Source organism: Hibiscus syriacus, unplaced genomic scaffold (genome assembly GCF_006381635.1).
Source record: "Hibiscus syriacus cultivar Baekdansim isolate YM2019G1 unplaced genomic scaffold, ASM638163v2 tig00112508_pilon, whole genome shotgun sequence".
NCBI lineage: Eukaryota > Viridiplantae > Streptophyta > Magnoliopsida > Malvales > Malvaceae > Hibiscus > Hibiscus syriacus.
The window spans coordinates 915,831-936,160 of NW_024063352.1; the positions used below are offsets into that span (position 1 = coordinate 915,831).

Consider the following 20,330-nt stretch of genomic DNA (forward strand, 5'->3'; position numbering starts at 1 on the left):
ATAACCCTCAGCCGCACCATGATTTCTACCATAGAGTAGAGAGTGCAATATACGAGTATACTCACTATTACAGTTATCAGTTAGCTTGAGCAGGACATGAACACTTTTAGTATGGCTTAGTTGTTAGTGTGGCACTGGGTTAGTTAGCTCAGTGTTTGGAATTTGCTTCCTTAAGCAAGTTAGTCGAGGAGCAGTCTGAGGACTTTTTGACAGTAGTGATCTAGATCCAGATAGTGCAAAGTATGTCTCGAGTTTATCTTTAGAGAGCATGTATAATCATAAACCCCAATTTGTATATTTTATATGAGGCGTAACTCATTTTAAACTATGGTTTGTATGATTTAAATATTATTTTGGGAGCTCCTAATGTAAATTATTTTATTTAAATTATAGTTGATTTATTTTGGCATGAGTGGTTTCAAATTGTCATTTTTAAAATGGAAAAAGTTAAAAGAAATTTTTTGTTAGTCACTCTGATAGTTCTGTTTGGCATTTTGATCGGTCGATTGTGTGTCGTTTAAGGTGTTACTGTTTTATTTCGTTTTTTTTTAATCATTAAAAAGAAACGTTTGATTGGAAGAGAGTGAATGAAGCTAAACGGTGTCTTCTTGCCCTTTGAAAACATAAAAGGGCAATATAGGTGTCAATACGAAAGGATTAATTTAAATTATAAGTTTAAATTTAAAGGTTAACTATATGAATAATCATTTATGTTTGTATTTTATCTACTTTTAGTCACTGATTTCAAAAAACATAGATATGATGACTTTTGCTTTTATTTAATTAAGACATGGTCACCCCGAGTTAACTGTCATTAACAACAGTTAAATATTTTGATAAAATCATACATTTGGTCCTTGTTATTTACATATTCTATCAAATTAATCTTACTTTTAATAAATTAAAATAAATTTAATCCTCCAATCGAATGATGCCACATGTCACCATTCGGTTGGAGAACTAACTTTATTTTAATTTAATATATTTACTTCCACCAATCAAAGTGTAACATGTGTCACTCTCTGGTTGAAAGAAAACAAAGGAAAAAAATTTGAGGCAAAAAAGATTCAAACGTTAGTCACTTGAAAAACTAAACATGTATCTAACCATTAAGCCAAGACCATTGTTTGCTCTAAAGTGGTGTACATACTTTGTATCTTAGTGCATAAATACTTAAATCCATATATATTAACTTAAAGAAATATTTTTATATTGACTTATTAAATATATTTTATTATTAGCTTAATTTAAAAAACATTTTATTTTTATTTCATTTAAAAATATATTTTATGTTAAAATTTATTTAAAAATATGACTAAATTGAGAGAATATGTAAATAATAATGACCAAATGTGTGATTATACTAACTATCACATCACATATTTTGTTAATTGTTAACAGTAGTTAACCCATGATGATCACATCTTAATTAAACAAAAACGAAAATGATTATATCTTATATTTTTTGAAATCATTGATCAAAAGTGATATCGTGTAGCTAACCCTAAGTTTATATTACTCATGAAATCGGTTGATTGAGCTTTATTAAAGAGGTAATATATATATATATATATATATATGATTGTATAAAACATTGAAGAGACACTTATTAGAATTATAGAATGTTACGTGGAATTGTGTTACAAGATGAGTGTTAAGTGCATAAATTGAGAGCTGTGTCCGAGTGATGTTAAACTTCCACGCCTCCCATACTCGTATCCAAAGTGTGCAATCCATATCCAAACACCACATTCAATAATTTTGTCTCCTTTGCCCATATATATATATATATAACACATGTTTGGAAAGAGAAGTTCCTAATTGAAGAGAGAATGAGAGTTATGGTGGGTATGGATAAGGGTAAGGAGAGCTTCTATGCTCTGCAATGGGCGGTGACTAACCTTTTCAGTTCCGGTGTGGAAATGAACATGGTCACACTGGCTCATGTACATCAACCGTCCAAGCGCTTTGGGGTGGCCCCTTCAGCCATCCCTGCCGGGGTTGGAGTTACTGGTTTTCCATCAACGGCTGTGGGGGATTCTGAAAGGAATGCAGAACAACAGATTCCAGCTGCTGTACTCTCCCAGGCTTTAGAGATATGCACCAACAAGGTGGGAAACTCTTGAAGGTGTTTGCATTTGCAGTGTGTTTCGAATTAACATTTGCTGTTTGAATGCAGGTGAAAGCAAACACAGTGATAGTGGAGGGGGATCCTAAGGATATGTTATGTGAAATTAGCGAGCAGATGAATGTTGACCTCCTTAATCTGGGCAGCCGTGGCCTTGGATTAAAAGGAAGGATCAAAAGGTGAGCTTTTCTTTGTTTCTGTCATGGGATTAATAATTTGTCTTTCAATTGCTGATTAACATCACAAAAATATTGTTGCCTTAATATAAAAATAAGTATCCAAATTATGCCTCAAAAAATGTTTTAGTATCTAAAGAATTTTTTGTTTAAAATGTCTAATGTTTCCAACGCTAAACTTTTAAGTGTCTCGTTAAAAACCCCTTTTAAATAACACATATCACGTTCTAGTTTTTTGAAAAATTATTTAAAAGTTAAAAAATAAAAAATATTTTTTATTAAAAATAAATATATTATTTTTAAAAAAACACTTTTTTAAAAAAATCCCCCATCTCCTCCCCTTCCTTCCCCTACGCCACCACACCACTAGCTGGTGGCGTACATTGCCACCAACGATAGCTTTTCTGGCACCTCACGACCTTAATCTCAATTAGCAATCACCTAAATCGATTGTTGATCGTCGCAAAATAGTAAAAACCGTTTGTTGTCCTTCACCGTCGAATTCTTCTTCAATTAGTCGTGACCGTCTCCGCTTCTATCAATGAGAGTGCCATCTCAAGCCGAGAAAAACTCAACCGTCCCTTCGTCGATTAACATCGTCGTTTTCCGTGGAAGACGCCACCGGAGCTTGGGTAAAACCCGAGGTTATTTTGTAATTTTAGAAAACTATGAGTTTTTTATAAATAAACTAAGTTTTGTTATTTTTTTTCTTTTAATAAGCAATATTTTTATTTATAAAATATTAAAAAAAATTAAATCTCGATCAGCAATCACCTAAGTCGATTGTTGATCGTCGCAAAACAGTAAAAGAACGTTCATTGTCCTTCACCGTCGAATTCTTCTCCGATCAGTCGTGACTGTCTCTGCTTCCATCAGTGAGAATGCCATTTGAAGACGAGAAAAATTCAACCTTTCCTTTGTCGATTAACGCTGACATTTGCCGTGGACGACGCCACCGGAGCTTGGGCGAAAACCCAATCGGGGTTATTTTGTAATTTTAAGAAAACTATGAGTTTTTTTATAAATAAATTAAGTTTTGTTATTTTTTTCCTTTTTTCTTTTAATAAACAATAATTTTATTTATAAAAATTAAAAAAATAAAAATTATAACAATAGACATCTAAATTATAACTGAAAAAACGTTAGACACCTATTTTTAGCTGAAAATTCTTTGGGCACTAACATTTTTTGAGACATTTAGTTATTTTTATTTTAAGCCAATATTGTTTTGTTCATTTCATTTAACAAAAAACATCCCACTTTTAAACGCAAGTTTTATTCATCGGAATTTTTAAGATTAAACAGTTATAAAGGGATGCTATGGTTAATTTCTCTCGCAAATAGAAAAATAAATCTAGAACAAAATGGTTTCACCAAGTTCATGTATTGCAGAAAGCAGTAGTTCCAGTTCATAATGTTTCTTTCCTCGGTTGTTGGAAATACTATACACACTAGCCATTTGACCATAAATCACTCACAATATGCACATCCATTCAGGTGGAAGCACTAACCCGCTCAAGAAATCAAGCTCTCCATGGCATGGACGGTGGTTGTTTATGACTCAAAGGGGGTTCCATTTTGCAGCTCAGTCCTGTAACAAAATCACACCACAATGAGGAAGAAAAGACCAATAACATCAGGGCTTTCAAAGTATGTAATGTAATGTACCTGCTGGCTCATAAGAATTTCCACAGCCACATTAAGATCTCCGTCGGCAGCTGCTATTGCAACTTCTACTTGTGTCTGAAACAAATACCGATTCCATATTCAAACCCAAGTTTGTGCACAGATATGATGATGCGTTTTGTCTGTGTGACAATGAGCATTAACTTATGCTTGCAACCTACATTACCCCGCCTCTTTACTAAACTACCCATGTCTAGCATGCATATCCATATCCGATGAATATCCACCACATTCGTATGTACTATGACCAAAACTTCCAAATACATGGAGAAAGAAACTTCTACAAAAAATTGAGCATACCTGTGCCGGATGCATACCAGGATCCGATAATCACAATCAAGTTCGATTAACATAGGCGTAACTGGCAACCACCACCTTAATTTTTTTATATGCAAGGGTCATAGCATATGAGACATCACATAATTACTGAATTACAAAACTATGTTCCTCACAAAAAAGCAGCATATGGATGGCTGCACAAATTTTGTTGGCAACAGAAGCCGTGCAAGAAGAACATCATAGAGTACGTATACATTGGAGAAACAAACATCTAATAGTAAGTTATAAAAAAATGCAAAATGGAGGGGATCTAGCAGTTACCCTTTCAAAACCCATCGAAACGAGTTTCTGGATTTGTTCCTCAGAAGCAACCTGAGGCATCTGGTAGACATGAAAAGCAGACGAAGGATTACAGACCTTATTAACCTTGAAACAAACTATAAACAGAAGTAAGAAAGATTCTTACACAAGAGAAACAAACCTGAGGAAGCGGATAACCTCCAGCACCAGCTGCAACTACATCATTCACTTGTGACTGCCTGAAAGATAAACAAGAACATGAATGACCTTTCAATCATATAGAAAAAGGTAAATGACAATCTTGATTAAATCCAACAGCAGTGGGTTAAAAAGTAAAATCAAGACCGAGCCCCAAAGATGTAGGGTAAGATTCACTTGCAATAAACTTCAGAATTGGACACTTCTATGAAATATTAAATATAAATTTATGCAAACTGAAGAAGATTCATTGTCAATATAAACAACAATGAATGCTCCATGGGTTTTGGGGGAATAAAAAATACCCAATAAATCATAAAAGTTATAACTAGACCAACTAAAGTTCCAGGAATGGATACTATGTATCCAAACCAGAAGTGCATGGCATAAGCCAGATTGATATTGACTAACTTTCGAACTAAAGAGTAAAAAGGAAAGAAAAGGTATTAACCTAATCCAATTGAGACCAGTAAGTGAAATGAAAACGAGTGAGAAAAACACTTCCTGATACCTTTCATTTGAAAGCCTACCCCCAGCACCAACCACTGCAGTATTTGGACTAGTGGGCCTAGTATTATCCAAAAGTCTAGCTTGTAGGTTTGAATCTGGACTTACGGCAGCACTTTGAACAGAACCAATAGTTCTGCCTCTCCCAGGAAATATGGAATCTTCTTGAGCTGACTGCATGTTGTTGAAAATCACATTAGTTTATCTTTGAGCAGGCTTTAGACCGGCTCAAGGGTGCCACAGTTCAAGTTATAGCACAAAATTAAATTGCGAATACAAGATCATGGTTTCATTTTCTTCAAAGTTGCCTTACAATATGAAATGAAATCATTAAAAAAAAGGTTGCATTACATTTGCCATCATCTTCATCGAGAAAACACTTGAAAACTAGGAATTGCCAGATTTGAAATAGCATAATAAGTAAAGAAATGAGAGAGAGTGTCAGAGAGAAAGCAAGAGAGAGAGAGGGTGTCATAGGCGGTCAGTCCTCCGGTGAGGATTGGACGGTGTTTGTCAACTATCTGAGTAATAGGGTAACTTGGAGAACAGTGAAGGAAATCTTTTAACAACAAGGTAGAGTTATACGAGTTTACATTCCGAGTAGCTCCAGGAAGTAGAACTATAGAAACCATACGTTTGCTTTCGTTCAGTTTGCGAAGGAGGATGGGTTGAAGAAGGCGGTAGCAAATGTGAATGGTATTTGGATAGATGGAAAGAAAGTTCAGTTGGAGTAGCTAAGTACCAGAAGAAGAGGTTCAGGCAAGCTGATAATAGTAATGTCAGAAGGGAAGAAGATAAGTTGAATAAGGGAGTGACTTCAAAAAGAGGAGTCGGATCAGAGTCGTTCAGTAGATTGAGGGATGAGAGATCGTATAAGGATGCACTAGTCTCTTAAGATGAGCGAAGGGAAGTCCAGGCGAGTAAAGAGATTAAGGAGGGTCATCCAGGAAAGGAAGTAGGGCCGAGGAATTTGTGGGAGATGCTTATCCCATTAGATGAGTATGATTGGGTTAAAAGATCATTGACTGGAATTATCAAAACCCATTTTGATTTGGAGTTAGTGGTGAAGGGGTTGGCTAGTGATGGAATCATGGTCAAGGGAGCTAAATGGGGTTATACATGGAATTATTGTATCTTAACTTTTGGTTTGGTGGAAGAATTAGAGAAAGCAAGGTCGAGTAGAAGGGAGGAAATGGCTTTTTGGTTTGATTGGCTTGATCCACTTATGAACGAAGAAGGTGGCAAGGGCTTGATCCACTTTTGGTGTATATTCATGAGCCGACGGTCAATAGGGAGGATTTGACGGTGGCAAGGGATCTGCTGAAGGTGGCCAGCCCGTTTGACATACAGGAAACTGTTACTTTGGGTTCGTATGGGAGATCTTTTAAGGTGAAAATTAATGTGGGGTCGGCTAGTATCAAACAGGAAAGCTTTGCAGCAAATAATTCTACGGTGGCCGGGATGGTGTGCCCAGTATCGAAGCATTATCAGAGGAGGAAGAAGACAGGCATTCAGACAGAGTTGGTAATCCAGATTTGATAGCTGCGGATTCTAGGGACACAGTAGACAGATGGTTGGTAGGGGATAACTTTAGAACTATGTCAGGCGACAAAGGGGGAGAGCATTTATTGTTGCAGGAAGTAGAAGGTCAAACTAGTGGTGCTAAGATGTCAGACTCACCAGATGAAATTTTGAAATTTAAAGGGGATTTTCGGGGTCTTGGGTTAGGAAATGATTTTCTAAATGAAAATGATGAAGCCCAGTCCGTGGACTTGAGTGAACCCACCACAAACAACTCTAAATTTTCACCTTCTGGGCCTGCTGTTAATATAATCAAATTGGGGTATGTTTCGAATCCTGGTGGTGTCATTGATAGAATTCAACCTAGGTGTAGAGGAACTTCCAAAATGTTAAATGAGGAAATTACAGACGATGTGGCAATCCTGAACAAAGAAGCTAGCAGTGAAGAAGAAACAGAGGAGGGTCGGGAAGCTTTGCCGCTTCATATGGGCAAAATCCAGGGGAAAGAAAATGGGCTTGATCCACTTTTGGTGTATATTCATGAGTCGACGGTCAATAGGGAGGATTTGACGGTGGCAAGGGCTCTGCTGAAGGTGGCCAGCCCGTTTGTCATACAGGAAACTGTTACTTTGGGTTCGTATGGGAGATCTTTTAAGGTGAAAATTAATGTGGGGTCGGCTAGTATCAAACAGGGAAGCTTTGCAACAAATAATTCTACGGTGGCCGGAGATGGTGTGCCCAGTATCGAAGCATTATCAAAGGAGGAAGAAGATAGGCATTCAGACAGAGTTGGTAATCCAGATTTGATAGCTGCGGATTCTAGGGACACAGTAGACAGATGGTTGGTAGGGGATAACTGTAGAACTATGTCAGGCGACAAAGGGGGAGAGCATTTATTGTTGCAAGAAGTAGAAGGTCAAACTAGTGGTGCTAAGATGTCAGACTCACCAGATGAAATTTTGAAATTTAAAGGGGATTTTCGGGGTCTTGGGTTAAGAAATGATTTTCTAAATGAAAATGATGAAGCCTAGTCCGTGGACTTGAGTGAGCCCACCACAAACAACTCTAAATTTTCACCTTCTGGGCCTACTGTAATATAATCAAATTGGGGTATGTTTCGAATCCTGGTGGTGTCATTGACAGAATTCAGCCTATGTGTAGAGGAACTTCCAAAAAGTTAAATGAGGAAATTACAGACGATGTGGCAATCCTGAACAAAGAAGCTAGCAGTGAAGAAGAAACAGAGGAGGGTCGGGAAGCTTTGCCGCTTCATATGGGCAGAATCCAGGGGAAATAATGTAATAAGGAGTCTCTTGCAATTGGTTTAAGGAGTTGGAGTCCTTTCAATCACTTGTCTAGAAGTTTGTATATAGGAAGGTGGAATAGAGGTTCCATTTCTAAAGTGTATAGAAGATCTAGAGAAAGAAAGGTGTGGTTTAATCCGAGCAGAGAAAATGGGACATTGCAACTTACGGAGTCGAATGACCACAACAGGACTAGAATCAATCCTATTACGAGTAATCTACCTATTCCTAATACCCCGGAGAGAAGACCAAATGGGAATCAGGATGAAGGTGGTTCTAGTCACAATTCGAAAGTAGACCAGTCACAGCATTCTCGGGGTGCTGAAGGAGTTGTAACAGGTAATTAATCTGGATCAGTGGCAAGGAATGGCAATGGAAGAACGAGAAGGATTTTGATTGGGGAAGCACTGGATGTGGCTAGTCTCCCTACTGTGTATTCTTCAAAATTCTCACTATTTTTGGAAGAGGCTCTAGCTACGTGGGAAGTTAGTAAAATGCTGGGTATCTCATTCAAAGAGGGGAAGAAGGCCTTCCTGGAAAAAATAATTAATCTGGAAGAGGGATTGGCTGAATGTAGGGAAGGGGTGGATCCGGGGGAATAGGGATCTTTTGCAAGCTTTGCTTTAAGGTTTTGGTTTCATACTTGTCTTCATGGTACAGATTAAGATTATTTCATGTAACATTAGGGGTATTCGTAAAAAGGAAAAATCAAGAGCCATAGCTAATATGGTCAAGCAATATAAACCAAGCATTGTACTAATTCAAGAAACAAAGCTAGAAAATTGTTCTCAGGCTCTTAGGAGAAAGATAGGTGGTAGTCTTCTTAATGGTTGGATTTTCGTTCCAGTAGTGGGGTCTGCATATGGATTAATGGTGTTGTGGAATGAGAAGGATTTTGAAGTTACAAACAAACAATTAAGTGGCAGATTTATAGCCATATTTGGAAAATTTAAGAATTCAAATGATGAATGTGTGATTATTAATGTTTATGGTCCTTGTATTGACTCTGAAAAGGAGGATTTCTTCAGGGAGCTGCTGAATTTTGTAGCTGCTCAAACAGTGTCAGTTTGCATTGGGGGTGATTTTAATGTGTACCTTGATCCGGCAAAGAAGTTGGGAAAGTCTCAGAACTAGTTCTCTATAGATATACTTAGAAATTTCCTGAGTCAAACAAACTTAATCGATCTACCTATGGTCGGGGGAAGGTTTACCTGGTGTAATAATAGAGAAGCCTCTACTTGGGTCAGATTGGATAGGTTTTTAATTTCTGAAAATTTTCTGATTAGTTTTCCTAATGTTGTGCAAAGCCTATTACCCAGGTCTCTATCTGACCACAATCCCGTTTCGTTGGAGGGAAAAACTGTAGACTGTGGCCCCAAACCATTCAGATTTTTCAATTATCTTTTAGAGGAAGAAGGTTTTGAGGAATTGGTTAAATCGTCCTTGGATAATTTGAGGGGGAGTAGAAAGAGAATGGGTATATTCAGTTTTCTACAAGGAACAAAAAAATTGATCAAAAGCTGGTCGGGCAGAAAGTTCAATGGGATTTATGGGTCTATTGCAGATCTGGAATTGAAGATTAATGATCTTGAATTCAAGGCTCAAGTTGATGATCTTTCTCAACAGGACTGGGAGCAGCTGCTGCAGTTCAGATCGAATCTTTGGAAGCTTTATAGGATTGAAGAAAGCATATGGTTTCAAAAATCAAGGGTGAGATGGATGAAAGATGGGGACAGAAATACACGATTTTTTCATCTTTCTGCACTAAACAGAAGTAGAAGAAACGAGATTTCTAGCTTGAAGATTAACGATTCAGAAGTGTCAGATCCGCAATTAATTAAGATGCATATTGCGGATTATTTTAAGGAATCCTATAGTTCTAAGACAACATTGGAAGTCGAGGACTTATATATGAATTTTGCTAAGTTATCAGGGGTTCAATCCTCAAATCTTGAGGAGCAGTTTTCAGAACAAGAAATATGGTAAGCGATAGCTTCATCGGATAGTTCTAAAGCACCAGGCCCGGATGGCTTCACCATGAGTTTTTTCAAGAAATGTTGGCCTAGTTTAAAGGACCATGTAATGAAGTTTTTCCAGGATTTTTACTTTGGTAGAAAATGGGAACATGGGGTTAATCATGCGTTTATTACGCTTATACCGAAGAAGATTAATCCGGAAAGTGTGGAGGATTTCAGACCAATCAGCCTTGTAGGTAGCCTATACAAGATTATATCAAAAGTGTTATCTAAGAGGTTGAGTTGTTGTGTTGGGGATATCATCAATCAATCCCAATTTGCTTTTATTCCGGGGAGACAATTATTGGATTGCTCCTTCATCGCGAAAGAAGGAATTGATTATTGGAGAAAACAGGGTTGCAAGGGGTTGTTCTAAAAGTTGACTTTCGTAGAGCATACGACTCTGTAGAATGGCCTATTTTATTTAGAGCAATGTCAGAGATGGGTTTTGGATATAGATGGTCCTCGTGGATTACTCAATGTCTGTCTACAGCCTCAATTTCGATACTTGTCAATGGGTCTCCTTCTGAGGAGTTTCCTATGCACAAAGGTCTAAGACAAGGCTGCAGTCTATCTCCTTTACTGTTTAACATTGTAGGCGAGATGCTACACTTGATGTTGTCTAAAGCAGTTGAAAGGGGTTTATTTCATGGTTTTGTTATTGGGAATTCTGAAAATTCTACTAGGTTGTCTCATCTACAGTTCATTGATGACCTAATCATCTTTTGCCAAGCCTCTAATGTTAAAAGGGTGTTGAGGATTTTTAGCATTATGGCAGGTTTGCATCTTAATTTAGTGAAGAGTAAGCTGTTTGGAATCAATTTGGAAGATGAAATTTTATCAGATTGGGCAGAACAAGTGGGTGTTCAGTTGGTTCTTTACCGACAGAATACTTGGGCCAAACTTGCTGGGTGGAAAGCTTCTTGTTTGTCATTGGCTGGTAGGACAGTACTTTTGAAATCGGTTCTAACATCTCTACCCATTTTCTTTTTATCTCTTTTTAAAATGCCTTGCAAAATTGGCAAGAAGCTAAATTCTTTATTGGCTAACTTTCTTTGGGGTGATAAGGAGGATAAGCGGAGGATTCATTGGGTGAATTGGAATATGGTCTGCAGGCATTTGAATTGTGGTGGACTTGGTGTCCTAGATTTGAATCTCACTAATCGGGCTTTATTAGGTAAGTGGGTGTGGAAATTTGCCAATGATAAAAATTCTCTTTGGAAATCTGTGTTGTGTAGCAAGCAAAGGGTTAGTTGTAATACTATGTCTATTGGAAAGGTTACTTCCACTCAATCTTCTTGGATCTTGAGAGGCATTGCAAATAATTTCACAAAAAATGATTCGGTAGGGGAATATCTTAGATCGAATGTGAAGTTGCAAATAGGAAATGGGAAATCAATTTCTTTTTGGAATGATGTATGGGCAGATGAGGTTCCTTTAAAAATCATTTTTCCTAGAATATATGTGCTTTCCATTAATAAAGGGGGGATGGTTGTAGAGTTTGGCAGCTATCGATCGAGTGGTTGGGAGTGGAATGTACAAACTAGAAGGAACCTGAGTGATTGGGAATTGGATCAGTGGTTGGCTTTGATGACAAAACTTAAGGATATCAAACTGTCAGACTTGGTGGAAGACTTCCTATTTTGGTCTGCTAGTGGAGATGGAATGTTTTCGGTTAAATCCTGCAGAAATTCTTTTGGTAATGTGGTTGGGAGTTGTGATTTGTGGCTTAAAGGAGTCTGGATGGGTTTTGCACCACCTAGAGTGGAAGCTTTTCTTTGGCAGTTAGCTCACCAGAAACTGTCAATTAAGGAAGAGTTAGTTAAGAGAGGTGTATCATTAGGGGAAGATATTAAGTGTCCTTTTTGCAAGAATCAGGACGAAACTGTTCAGCACTTATTTATCTCTTGCTATGTTGTTTGGGAATTGTGGAATAAAATAGCTAGTTTTTGGGATCTTTCATTACTTCTTCCTCAAGACCCTCCTGCTCTGCTTGGTTCCTGGGGTGAGTTGAGGGGGAAATCGACGATTTGGAAGTTTATTCCGGGAGTTATCTTCTGGTCAATTTGGAAAGCTAGGAATGCAATGGTGTTTGAAGGATCTACTCTTGACAGTCTGTCTTTGTTCTTTACTGTTAGATGCAAGCTTTCAAAATGGTTTTTAGCAAAGTTTCCTATGGTTTATATACAGGAGGATCTGCTGATTGGTAATCCTTCCCTCGCAGATGGGTTTTCTATATCCAAAGCTAAAAATTGTCCCGTCTTTCGGTGGATTCCCCCCCCCCCCAGTTGATTTTCTAAAGATGAATGTTGATGGAGCTGCTAGGCTTGATGGCTCGGGTGGAGGTATTGGAGGTATTTGAGAGATTGGGATTGTTACACCCTTTTGACTTTTTCAGAGAAGGTAGGGCAAGGAACTCCTCCATTAGTTGAATTAAAGGCTATAAAAAGAGGCATTGAAATCTTTTTGTCATCACGATGGGAATCTGTTGGGAGGTTGATTGTTGAGAGTGATTGTAAGTCGGCAGTGGAATGGGTTCAATCCCCGACTTTGGCTCCTGATTTTTACTCACCTATTGTTTATCAGATTTTGACTCTTCTCTTTGGTAAGGTACATTCAGTGAGGTGGATTCCTAGGGCGAGTAATGGGGAGGCAGACAACTTAGCAAAGAAAGGGTTAGGTTGAATGTAAGGTTTTGTCAGTGGAATTTCTGGTCTAGCGAGAAGGTTTATTGGGAATAAATCCTTAAGTTTTATGTGATGTAATGTGATGTAGTGGTTAAATCTTTATGTAATTCTTTATTATTAATAAAATTTCTAAGGCACTCTTTTCCTCCTTCCGCTGATTAAGGAGCTTACTTCTTAACTCCATTAATCAAGAAGGGGGTTTTTAACGAAGGCCTTCCACTCCTATCCAAAAAAAAAATATGAAATTAAATCATGATAAATGCTTAATGACATTTACTCCAACAGATGCATGGGATTCAGACCGATGATAGAAAAATACGAAGAATCCTTTCATCACGACTTAAATCTGTCGGTTACAAGGCAAAAGACAGGCACTGTATGCATTAAAATTTAAAAGCGCCACCGCATGAAAATATAATAGTGCACAGAAGTTTTTGTACAAGAAAAAGAACTATATAAAAATCATCCAAGGAGGATTGAATTAAAACCTGATAAGATGTCTCCTTCAGTGGCATCCAGGAAGACATGTTTCTCCAGATGTTTCCAGAAAATAGTCCACTGTTTAAAAAAAATTATCAGTTGATGAACTCACAAGAGTGGATGAAAGCAGACTTTGAACAAGGAAAGAAATATACCTGGAGGGTGAATTTTGTACAGTGTAAGTGGGGATGTAGGCTGAAGGATTTCCACCACTGCATAAAATAAATTTGGGCCGCCTCACACAGCTTGCCTGTAGAGGGTTTGGAAAGCCTTAGATTTATTAACCATAAAAATATTTCTGGAAATTAAGCACAAATATTCCAATCATCACATTTATGTAAATATCTAAGTGGTGTTGCATAAGACCATCTAACGAGGATAATAAATTAATTTTTTGATAAGAATGGGAGGTCTCGTTAAAAAAACCCTTCATATCCGTCGAAATACATTACAGTATTACAAAGAACATTGGAAGGAGGAAAAGAGTACCTCAAATTTTATTAGAGAAGCAAATTCAGTACAACAAAAAAGAGAAAGAACCTAGCTAGGAACCGACACCAAGCTAAAAACAGAAACAACTAATTACAAAACCAAACCCGCAAAACAAGAGAGAAACAAGTTAACCAATGCCTAATTTTGCTAGCTTATCTGCCTCCCAGTTGGCACTTCTCTGGATGTGCCTTAAAATCACATTATGATCCAACACAATAGAGACAATTTCCTTCACTATCACTCGAACGAGGCGGGACAAAAGCCAGGATTTTTTAACCATTCCAAGGCAATAATACAATCACTTTCCAAAATCAAACGCCCCTTAGAACCCCATTCTGATTACACAAAGAATAATAAATTAATAGAAACATTCAAGTTTCTGATCGGGTTGGAGCTGGGATGTGCAGTTTAGAAGAAACTTAAACGACTGGGAAGTAGAACAGTGGGTTAACTTGATGAACGCTATTTCCTCTGTTTCTTTATCTACGGAGTTATGTGATGGGGTGATTTGGAAAGGTACTGGAGATGGGGTTTACACTGTTAAATCTGGCACTAAGATTTGTTCAGCCATCTTTTCGGATTCAGAAGAGGTATATTTCTGGAAGAAGATTATTTGGAGGGGCCAGATTCCACCTAGAGTGGAGTCCTTTATGTGGCAGGTGGTGTTAGGGAAGCTGGTTGTTAGGACAGAAATTGTTAAAAGGGGAATACAAGGAATTGTAGACATTATGTGCCCTCTTTGTAAGAGGGAGGTGGAGTCTCCCTCGCACTTGTTTTTCACGTGTTCGGTGGTGTGGATGATTTGGAACAAATTTCTGGAGGATTAAGTCTGTTTTGCAGGTTAATGCGAAAAATTTCCTACTTGCTTGGGCTGATTTGAAGTCTACCTCTACAATTTGGTCTTTTATTCCTGGGGCAGTTATTTGGACTACTTGGAAAGTTAGGAATCTTATTGTGTTTGAAGGGGGAAAGTTGGATTTGGCTGAGTATTTTTTCCTAGCAAGGTTTAGACTAGCTTCTTGGTTCCTTGCTAAGTATAAAGAGGTGTCTATTCCTAAGGACTCTCTTGTTTCAGACCCTTCATTAGGGGATTTGTGCTCTCTTTATCCTAATCGGCTTGTAACTAAATTTCCTTGGTCTCCTCCTCCTCAAGGTTTTGTAAAGTTAAATGTTGATGCGGCTACTACAAGAGATTGGAAGAAGAGTGGGATAGGAGGTGTTCTAAAGGACTCCTCGGGTTTGACTTTAAGTTCTTTCAAGGAAACTGCTGGCCCGGGCCCTCCAACTTTTATGGAATTAAAAGCTATTCAGAAGGGTCTAATGTTCTATGCGAATTCACGCGAGAGGAATGGTCGTCTGATTATTGAAAGAGACAGCAAAGTTGCGGTTGACTGGATTAAGAAAGAGGATCTAGTTCCTGATGTTTATGCATTTTTTATTAAAGATATTGTTCATAGGCTTAATGTTTTAGAAGGTGTTGTCAGATGGGTTAATAGGACAGTCAATTTAGAGGCTGATGCCTTAGCTAAAGAAGGAATTGGCTGATTCCATATTTATATTTTGGATGTTTTATGGTTGTTTCGAGTTTATTTGGTTGGTTGGGTGTATGATGGTTGTATCTTATATAATTTTATGGTTCAATAAAATCCTAAGGCACTCTTTCCTCCTTCCGCTGATTAAGGAGTTCATATAAGCTCCATTAATCAAGAAGGGGGTTTTTAACGAGGCCTGAAATTCTTATCAAAAAAAAAACCAAGAGAAGAAAGCCCACATTATTTGGTAACATAACATGCCACAAAATATTTTTTATTATCGGGATGGCTTCAAATGATTTTGTAGGACCAGGAAAAATAGTGGTTGGACATTTGACCACCAATTTAAATGGTGAAGAGGGTTTGAGTATAAGAATTCGAATTCAAGGCTTATTTGACAGATATCGCACATGCATACATCTATAACTACATTCTCACATTAGTCAGCTCATTAGATGCATTTCCCCTAATATAAAAAGGTAACTAAAATACAGAACTAAACTAGCAAGTTTCTAACAATAGTTCTTATGCATGGCTGACGCTGTGTCAAATAGTAAGTAGTAAAAGAATTAAAAGTTGTAGGCTTTTTATATTAAATCAATAACCCTAAGTGGGAGAAACATGCAAATTTTCACTTTTAAAGAGATATTCAATCAAGATCAAGTGCCAAGGAAATCTGTCAAGCTTATTAATAATACAAAGCAATTGCCCACCTAGCATAATGATATCGACTTGACAATTTGCCTGATAATACCAATTTAACACTGAGTTGAAGAGCATGCCGTTTGATGTCAGATAGGATTACCGAGATCCTAATCCGACTAAAAGATCATGCAGAGAAGAAATTCAAATGGCATGGCAAAGAAATATCAATTGTTATTACCAGCCATTTCATCAGAATACTTACAAGCCATGATGAGGACTCAATGGCAGCGTAAAAGGATGGTCCAGGAATGAGGAAGTTGAATAAGCCATAGGTATCTAAAAATGTTGACAACCATTAAAAATTGCCAAGCTTCAACCAAATTTATCACATGATTTCCAAAAAGTACAATGATGGAAAGGCAATTTTTTCAAAAATAAATGAGAAGACATACATGCAAAGCCAGACAAAATGCCACAGAGGTGTCCAAGTAATGAGACATTCGCCATAAGCAACTGGAATACTACCAATAAGATGAATGCATACCTGAAACAAATATTCTGTTATATAGATAGCACGGAACATAAAAGGAAAATAGGAGATACCAAAAATTACAGAAGCAACTGCATTTACCATTTAGCAGGAACATTAAAGAGACCAAGCACACTGTAAGGAAAAGAAAGTCATGAATCAGTCAAAAAAATCATCAACCATTGTATTGATCCAAACAAATGACACTTTAGCACCAAGACTCTGAGGACGCAAGAGACAAGTATTGGATATTCATCTGCATCATAGACATAGTTGATCGTGCATTGCATGTAAATGCAACAAGATTCTCAGCATGCAGGTATAAACTCCTCAGGCATGTGCCTCTTGCACTTAGTATGCATGTAAACTAACATGTCTTAATAGTACAGAGAAAAGTCAACATAAATACATAATTTTCCAATAATTTTTTAATTTAAAAATTAAGGGTAGAATCACAGAATAAAAGAACTAGTCAAGAAAATTTGTTACATGATATCATGAAGAAACTAACCTCCTAGACTGAACTCCACTCAGGCTTGTCTCTATAACGATCATAGAAAATAAGATTCCAGAGAAACCTATTGCACACTCATTCATGAAATGGTCGTAAGGGTGGATAGGATTATGGGCTACCACCAAAGCAATAAAGAGATGAAATATAGCATTGCTTGTTGCTAGCAAAATTATCATGAATAGCAATCGAATAGATCCCATGATTCTCTCCAGTTCGGAACCCAAAGGAACCAAAGCCAAGATGTTGAACAAAACATGTAACAATGAACCATGGAAAATAATGGAAGTGTATATCCTGTAAACTGCAACAAGAATAAATTTTCAGAAGAGATTATAAACATCAAATATTGCGGAATAAAAGAAAAAGCAAATGAAACACGTTCATTCTTTAAGTAGTCAATGAATTGCTGCGGTGAATGTTTCAGATAGGAACACACATTCTCGAATTTAAGGCATATGCAGCCTATAAAAGCCTGCTGAAAACAATGCTAATTAATAGAGGTCCTCTAGGCCCATCCCATCATGTAGGTGGTAAACACCAATTTCAGCAAGACAATAACAAGCTTCATCTAGATCATGGCATGGAATACAATATGGCATTAAATAGGTTTAAGGAATCGGTGGCCATAGCTTTCCAGTGGACACATAAAATTGTCAAGACCAACTAATACGTTGTTCCAAAGAATGTACTCTTGATTCTAGAATTTTAAATTGGCACGATTCTACATCTCACAGATGTTCAAAATGCAGAAGAAGGAAACTGGAAGTAAATACTACATCAAATGATATCCTCAGCACAATATACAGAGAAGGTTGTAAATGTAAGAGCCACCCTATATATTTATCTACCCCCAAAAAGGGATCACATCAAAAGAATATACCTTGAAAATGTGATACAACGGCCTCTGGCAAGAAGCATATTTCATAAAAAGTATCATGTCCAACCAAAAGGCAAATCAAGTAAATAACCCCGCAAACAATAACCACAGCTGATGTAAGGAACGGAATACTATCCCACCATTGTCCAGCCCTAGTTTGCAGCCCTGCCTGTGCGCCAAAATCATTAGTACTATAAATTCACCTCATATAAGGAATTAAAAAGAAAAGGCTCACTTTTACTAATCACATAAACCAAAAAAAAAAAATCAATAAATAGTCCAACAAATCCAGCATTCTAAAGCAAACGCCTAATTTTAAGCCCCGTTAATTCACAACAAATCCTTCTTAGGTTTTAATACTTTCAAATGAAAAGAGAAACGAAAACAAGACTAAGAAGCTAATTATAAATATCAGCTTAAGTTAATTATTCACCTACTTAATGTCACTTCAATCTATCATTTAAATTTAAAGCCCATGTTTTGTTTCTGCATCGAAACGAAGGACCAGAAAGAATAGCGGCGACCTCAACTGCAATGAGTATAATTAAGTGCAGTCAGGTGTATTCAACGGAACTTGAAGAAATTTCAGAGATTCGTTGAACTTCCCCAGATTCTTTTTCGTTTCTGGAATATGTATAATTTAAGAAATAGAAACAAAGAAAACCTTAGAAAGAGAGACGGAAAAGGGAAGAAATGGGGATCGGAGCTTACCTCTGAAACAATGCTAGGTCTCATTTTTTTTTCTTTTGGGCGTAAAAAGCAAGCGGGAAGGAATATGACTCTGCGTGACGAATAAAATCAAACAATAAGCTTCTTGGAACTACCACCAAACTGGTTGCAAATAGGGAAGCTTTCGAGGTTCGAGATTGATCAAGTCTTCTGAAATTCGGGCTCGGATCTTGGGTGGGTGATTCGAGTCCGTATTAGTAACTTTCAACTCACAGATTTAAGGGCCTGTTTGGATGTTTTTGTTTATTACATAATGTCACTGAAAACGGCAAATCTCTCGGGCCTCTCTCTCTTTTTAATTTCTGACAATTCTATATTTCACTTTGAAATATCTATAATTTATTATTATTTATACAAAAGTATCAGTCCCGAAAAATAATTTATCTAACAAAAATATATATAAATTTGATTCATTAATTGAAAATACATTATCACAATATATGTATGAAAAATAATATTACTAATTTAAATATAATTTTATTTAACATATTAGGTTTTATAATATACTATAAAACATGTATTTTATCTCTTTAAAAAATTATTTAATTTATTAGCCAATTAATTTAATTCAACAATAAGCGGATGGATTTCCTTCTGCTGTTGTTTTTAATTTGGTGTCGTGTTGCATGTTGGTTCTTGGCTAAATTCCATGGCTCCCAGTATACATTGGGTGACTTCCTAGAATATATTACTCGGGCAGACCTCTGCCACATGAACCAGGTTCCACCTCATTCAATAGTGTCTTGGCGTCCCTCTCTTCCAGGGTGGATCAAACTTAATGTGGATGAGAGGAAAGTGGGGGGAGGGGGGAATATGGGACTGCTTAGGGACGAGGGTAGTCTCCCCCTTCATTCTTTTTCTCTCCATGTTGGAGATAGGACTGCAACCATTGTCGAGTTCCTTGCGATAAAACATGGGTGAGGTTCTTTATGCACTCGGCCTGGGCTGCGAATCATAAGTTAATCGTAGAGAGCGATGTTGTGACTGATATTGGCTAGTTTGCCGATCTCTCTAAGGCTCCAACGAATATCCTGGAGGGGGTGCGTTCTTTTGCTGATTATATGACTAAGGGTTGGCTGGTACTTCAACATATCTCTAGATCTACTAATGTTGAACCCGATGGATTGGTTAAAACAGCCTTGGGTTGTAATTGCAGTGAGTCGGTTTTGAATCTAGTGTTGTTCTACAGGTTTTTTGTTCATGGTGTTTATTTTGATAATTTAGCTTTGTTTTCATTTGTAAGCGGCTCGAGTAGCTTTGGGGCGTCTGGTTCGATTTGTAATGTTATTGTTTTATCGAATGGATTTCTTCTTCCATGGAAAAAAATTTGTCACTACATTTGAAAAATAACTTTTAAAAGTGTCTTAAAAATAACTTTTAAAAGTGATTTTTCAAAAATTCAATTTAAAATTTAATTGTTTGAAATTGTTGTTAAAATTTAATTTTAAAAAGATAAAATGATCATTTTTATAGACTAAAAGGATAACATTTAAATTATATTTATGCTTGTTAATATTATGATTTATAAAATATATCAACTTAAACTATAATAAAAATATAAAAAAAATATTTTAAGATAATATTTTAACTATTTCGATTTAACCATAATCACTCATTTAAAATTTAAAATAGAATAATTTAAATGATATATTTATCTTTTTAGCCATTTAAAAATAAAAAAAAGATATAAATTCTAAATAATATTTAAAAAATTATTATTATATATAAAAT

At 36.7% G+C, this 20,330-nt stretch overlaps 2 protein-coding genes across 3 annotated transcripts; one reads left to right on the forward strand and one right to left on the reverse strand.

The window, feature by feature from the left end:
* Positions 1-1,832: 1,832 nt before the first annotated feature.
* LOC120181116 lies at positions 1,833-2,311 on the forward strand. Its single transcript, XM_039186320.1, has 2 exons — positions 1,833-2,111; positions 2,180-2,311. Exons 1-2 carry the CDS (start codon positions 1,833-1,835, stop codon positions 2,309-2,311), a joined length of 411 nt encoding a protein of 136 aa, XP_039042251.1.
* Positions 2,312-3,657: 1,346 nt separating this feature from the next.
* Positions 3,658-18,699, reverse strand: LOC120181098 (rhomboid-like protein 15). 2 transcript variants are annotated; one of them, XM_039186303.1, is made up of 13 exons: positions 18,582-18,688; positions 17,874-18,039; positions 16,991-17,294; positions 16,582-16,614; positions 16,403-16,494; positions 16,213-16,286; positions 13,437-13,531; positions 13,290-13,359; positions 5,279-5,448; positions 4,751-4,808; positions 4,591-4,650; positions 3,973-4,047; positions 3,658-3,895 (listed from the first exon to the last, which is right to left on the reverse strand). In XM_039186303.1, the coding sequence occupies exons 1-13, from the start codon at positions 18,603-18,605 to the stop codon at positions 3,890-3,892; spliced, it is 1,227 nt and encodes a 408-aa protein (XP_039042234.1). In that variant the 5' UTR covers positions 18,606-18,688; the 3' UTR covers positions 3,658-3,889. The 2 variants fall into 2 exon arrangements, with proteins under 2 accessions (XP_039042234.1, XP_039042235.1); XM_039186304.1 differs by lacking the exon at positions 4,591-4,650 and having other exon boundaries at positions 18,582-18,699.
* Between the last annotated feature and the right edge of the window lie 1,631 nt (positions 18,700-20,330).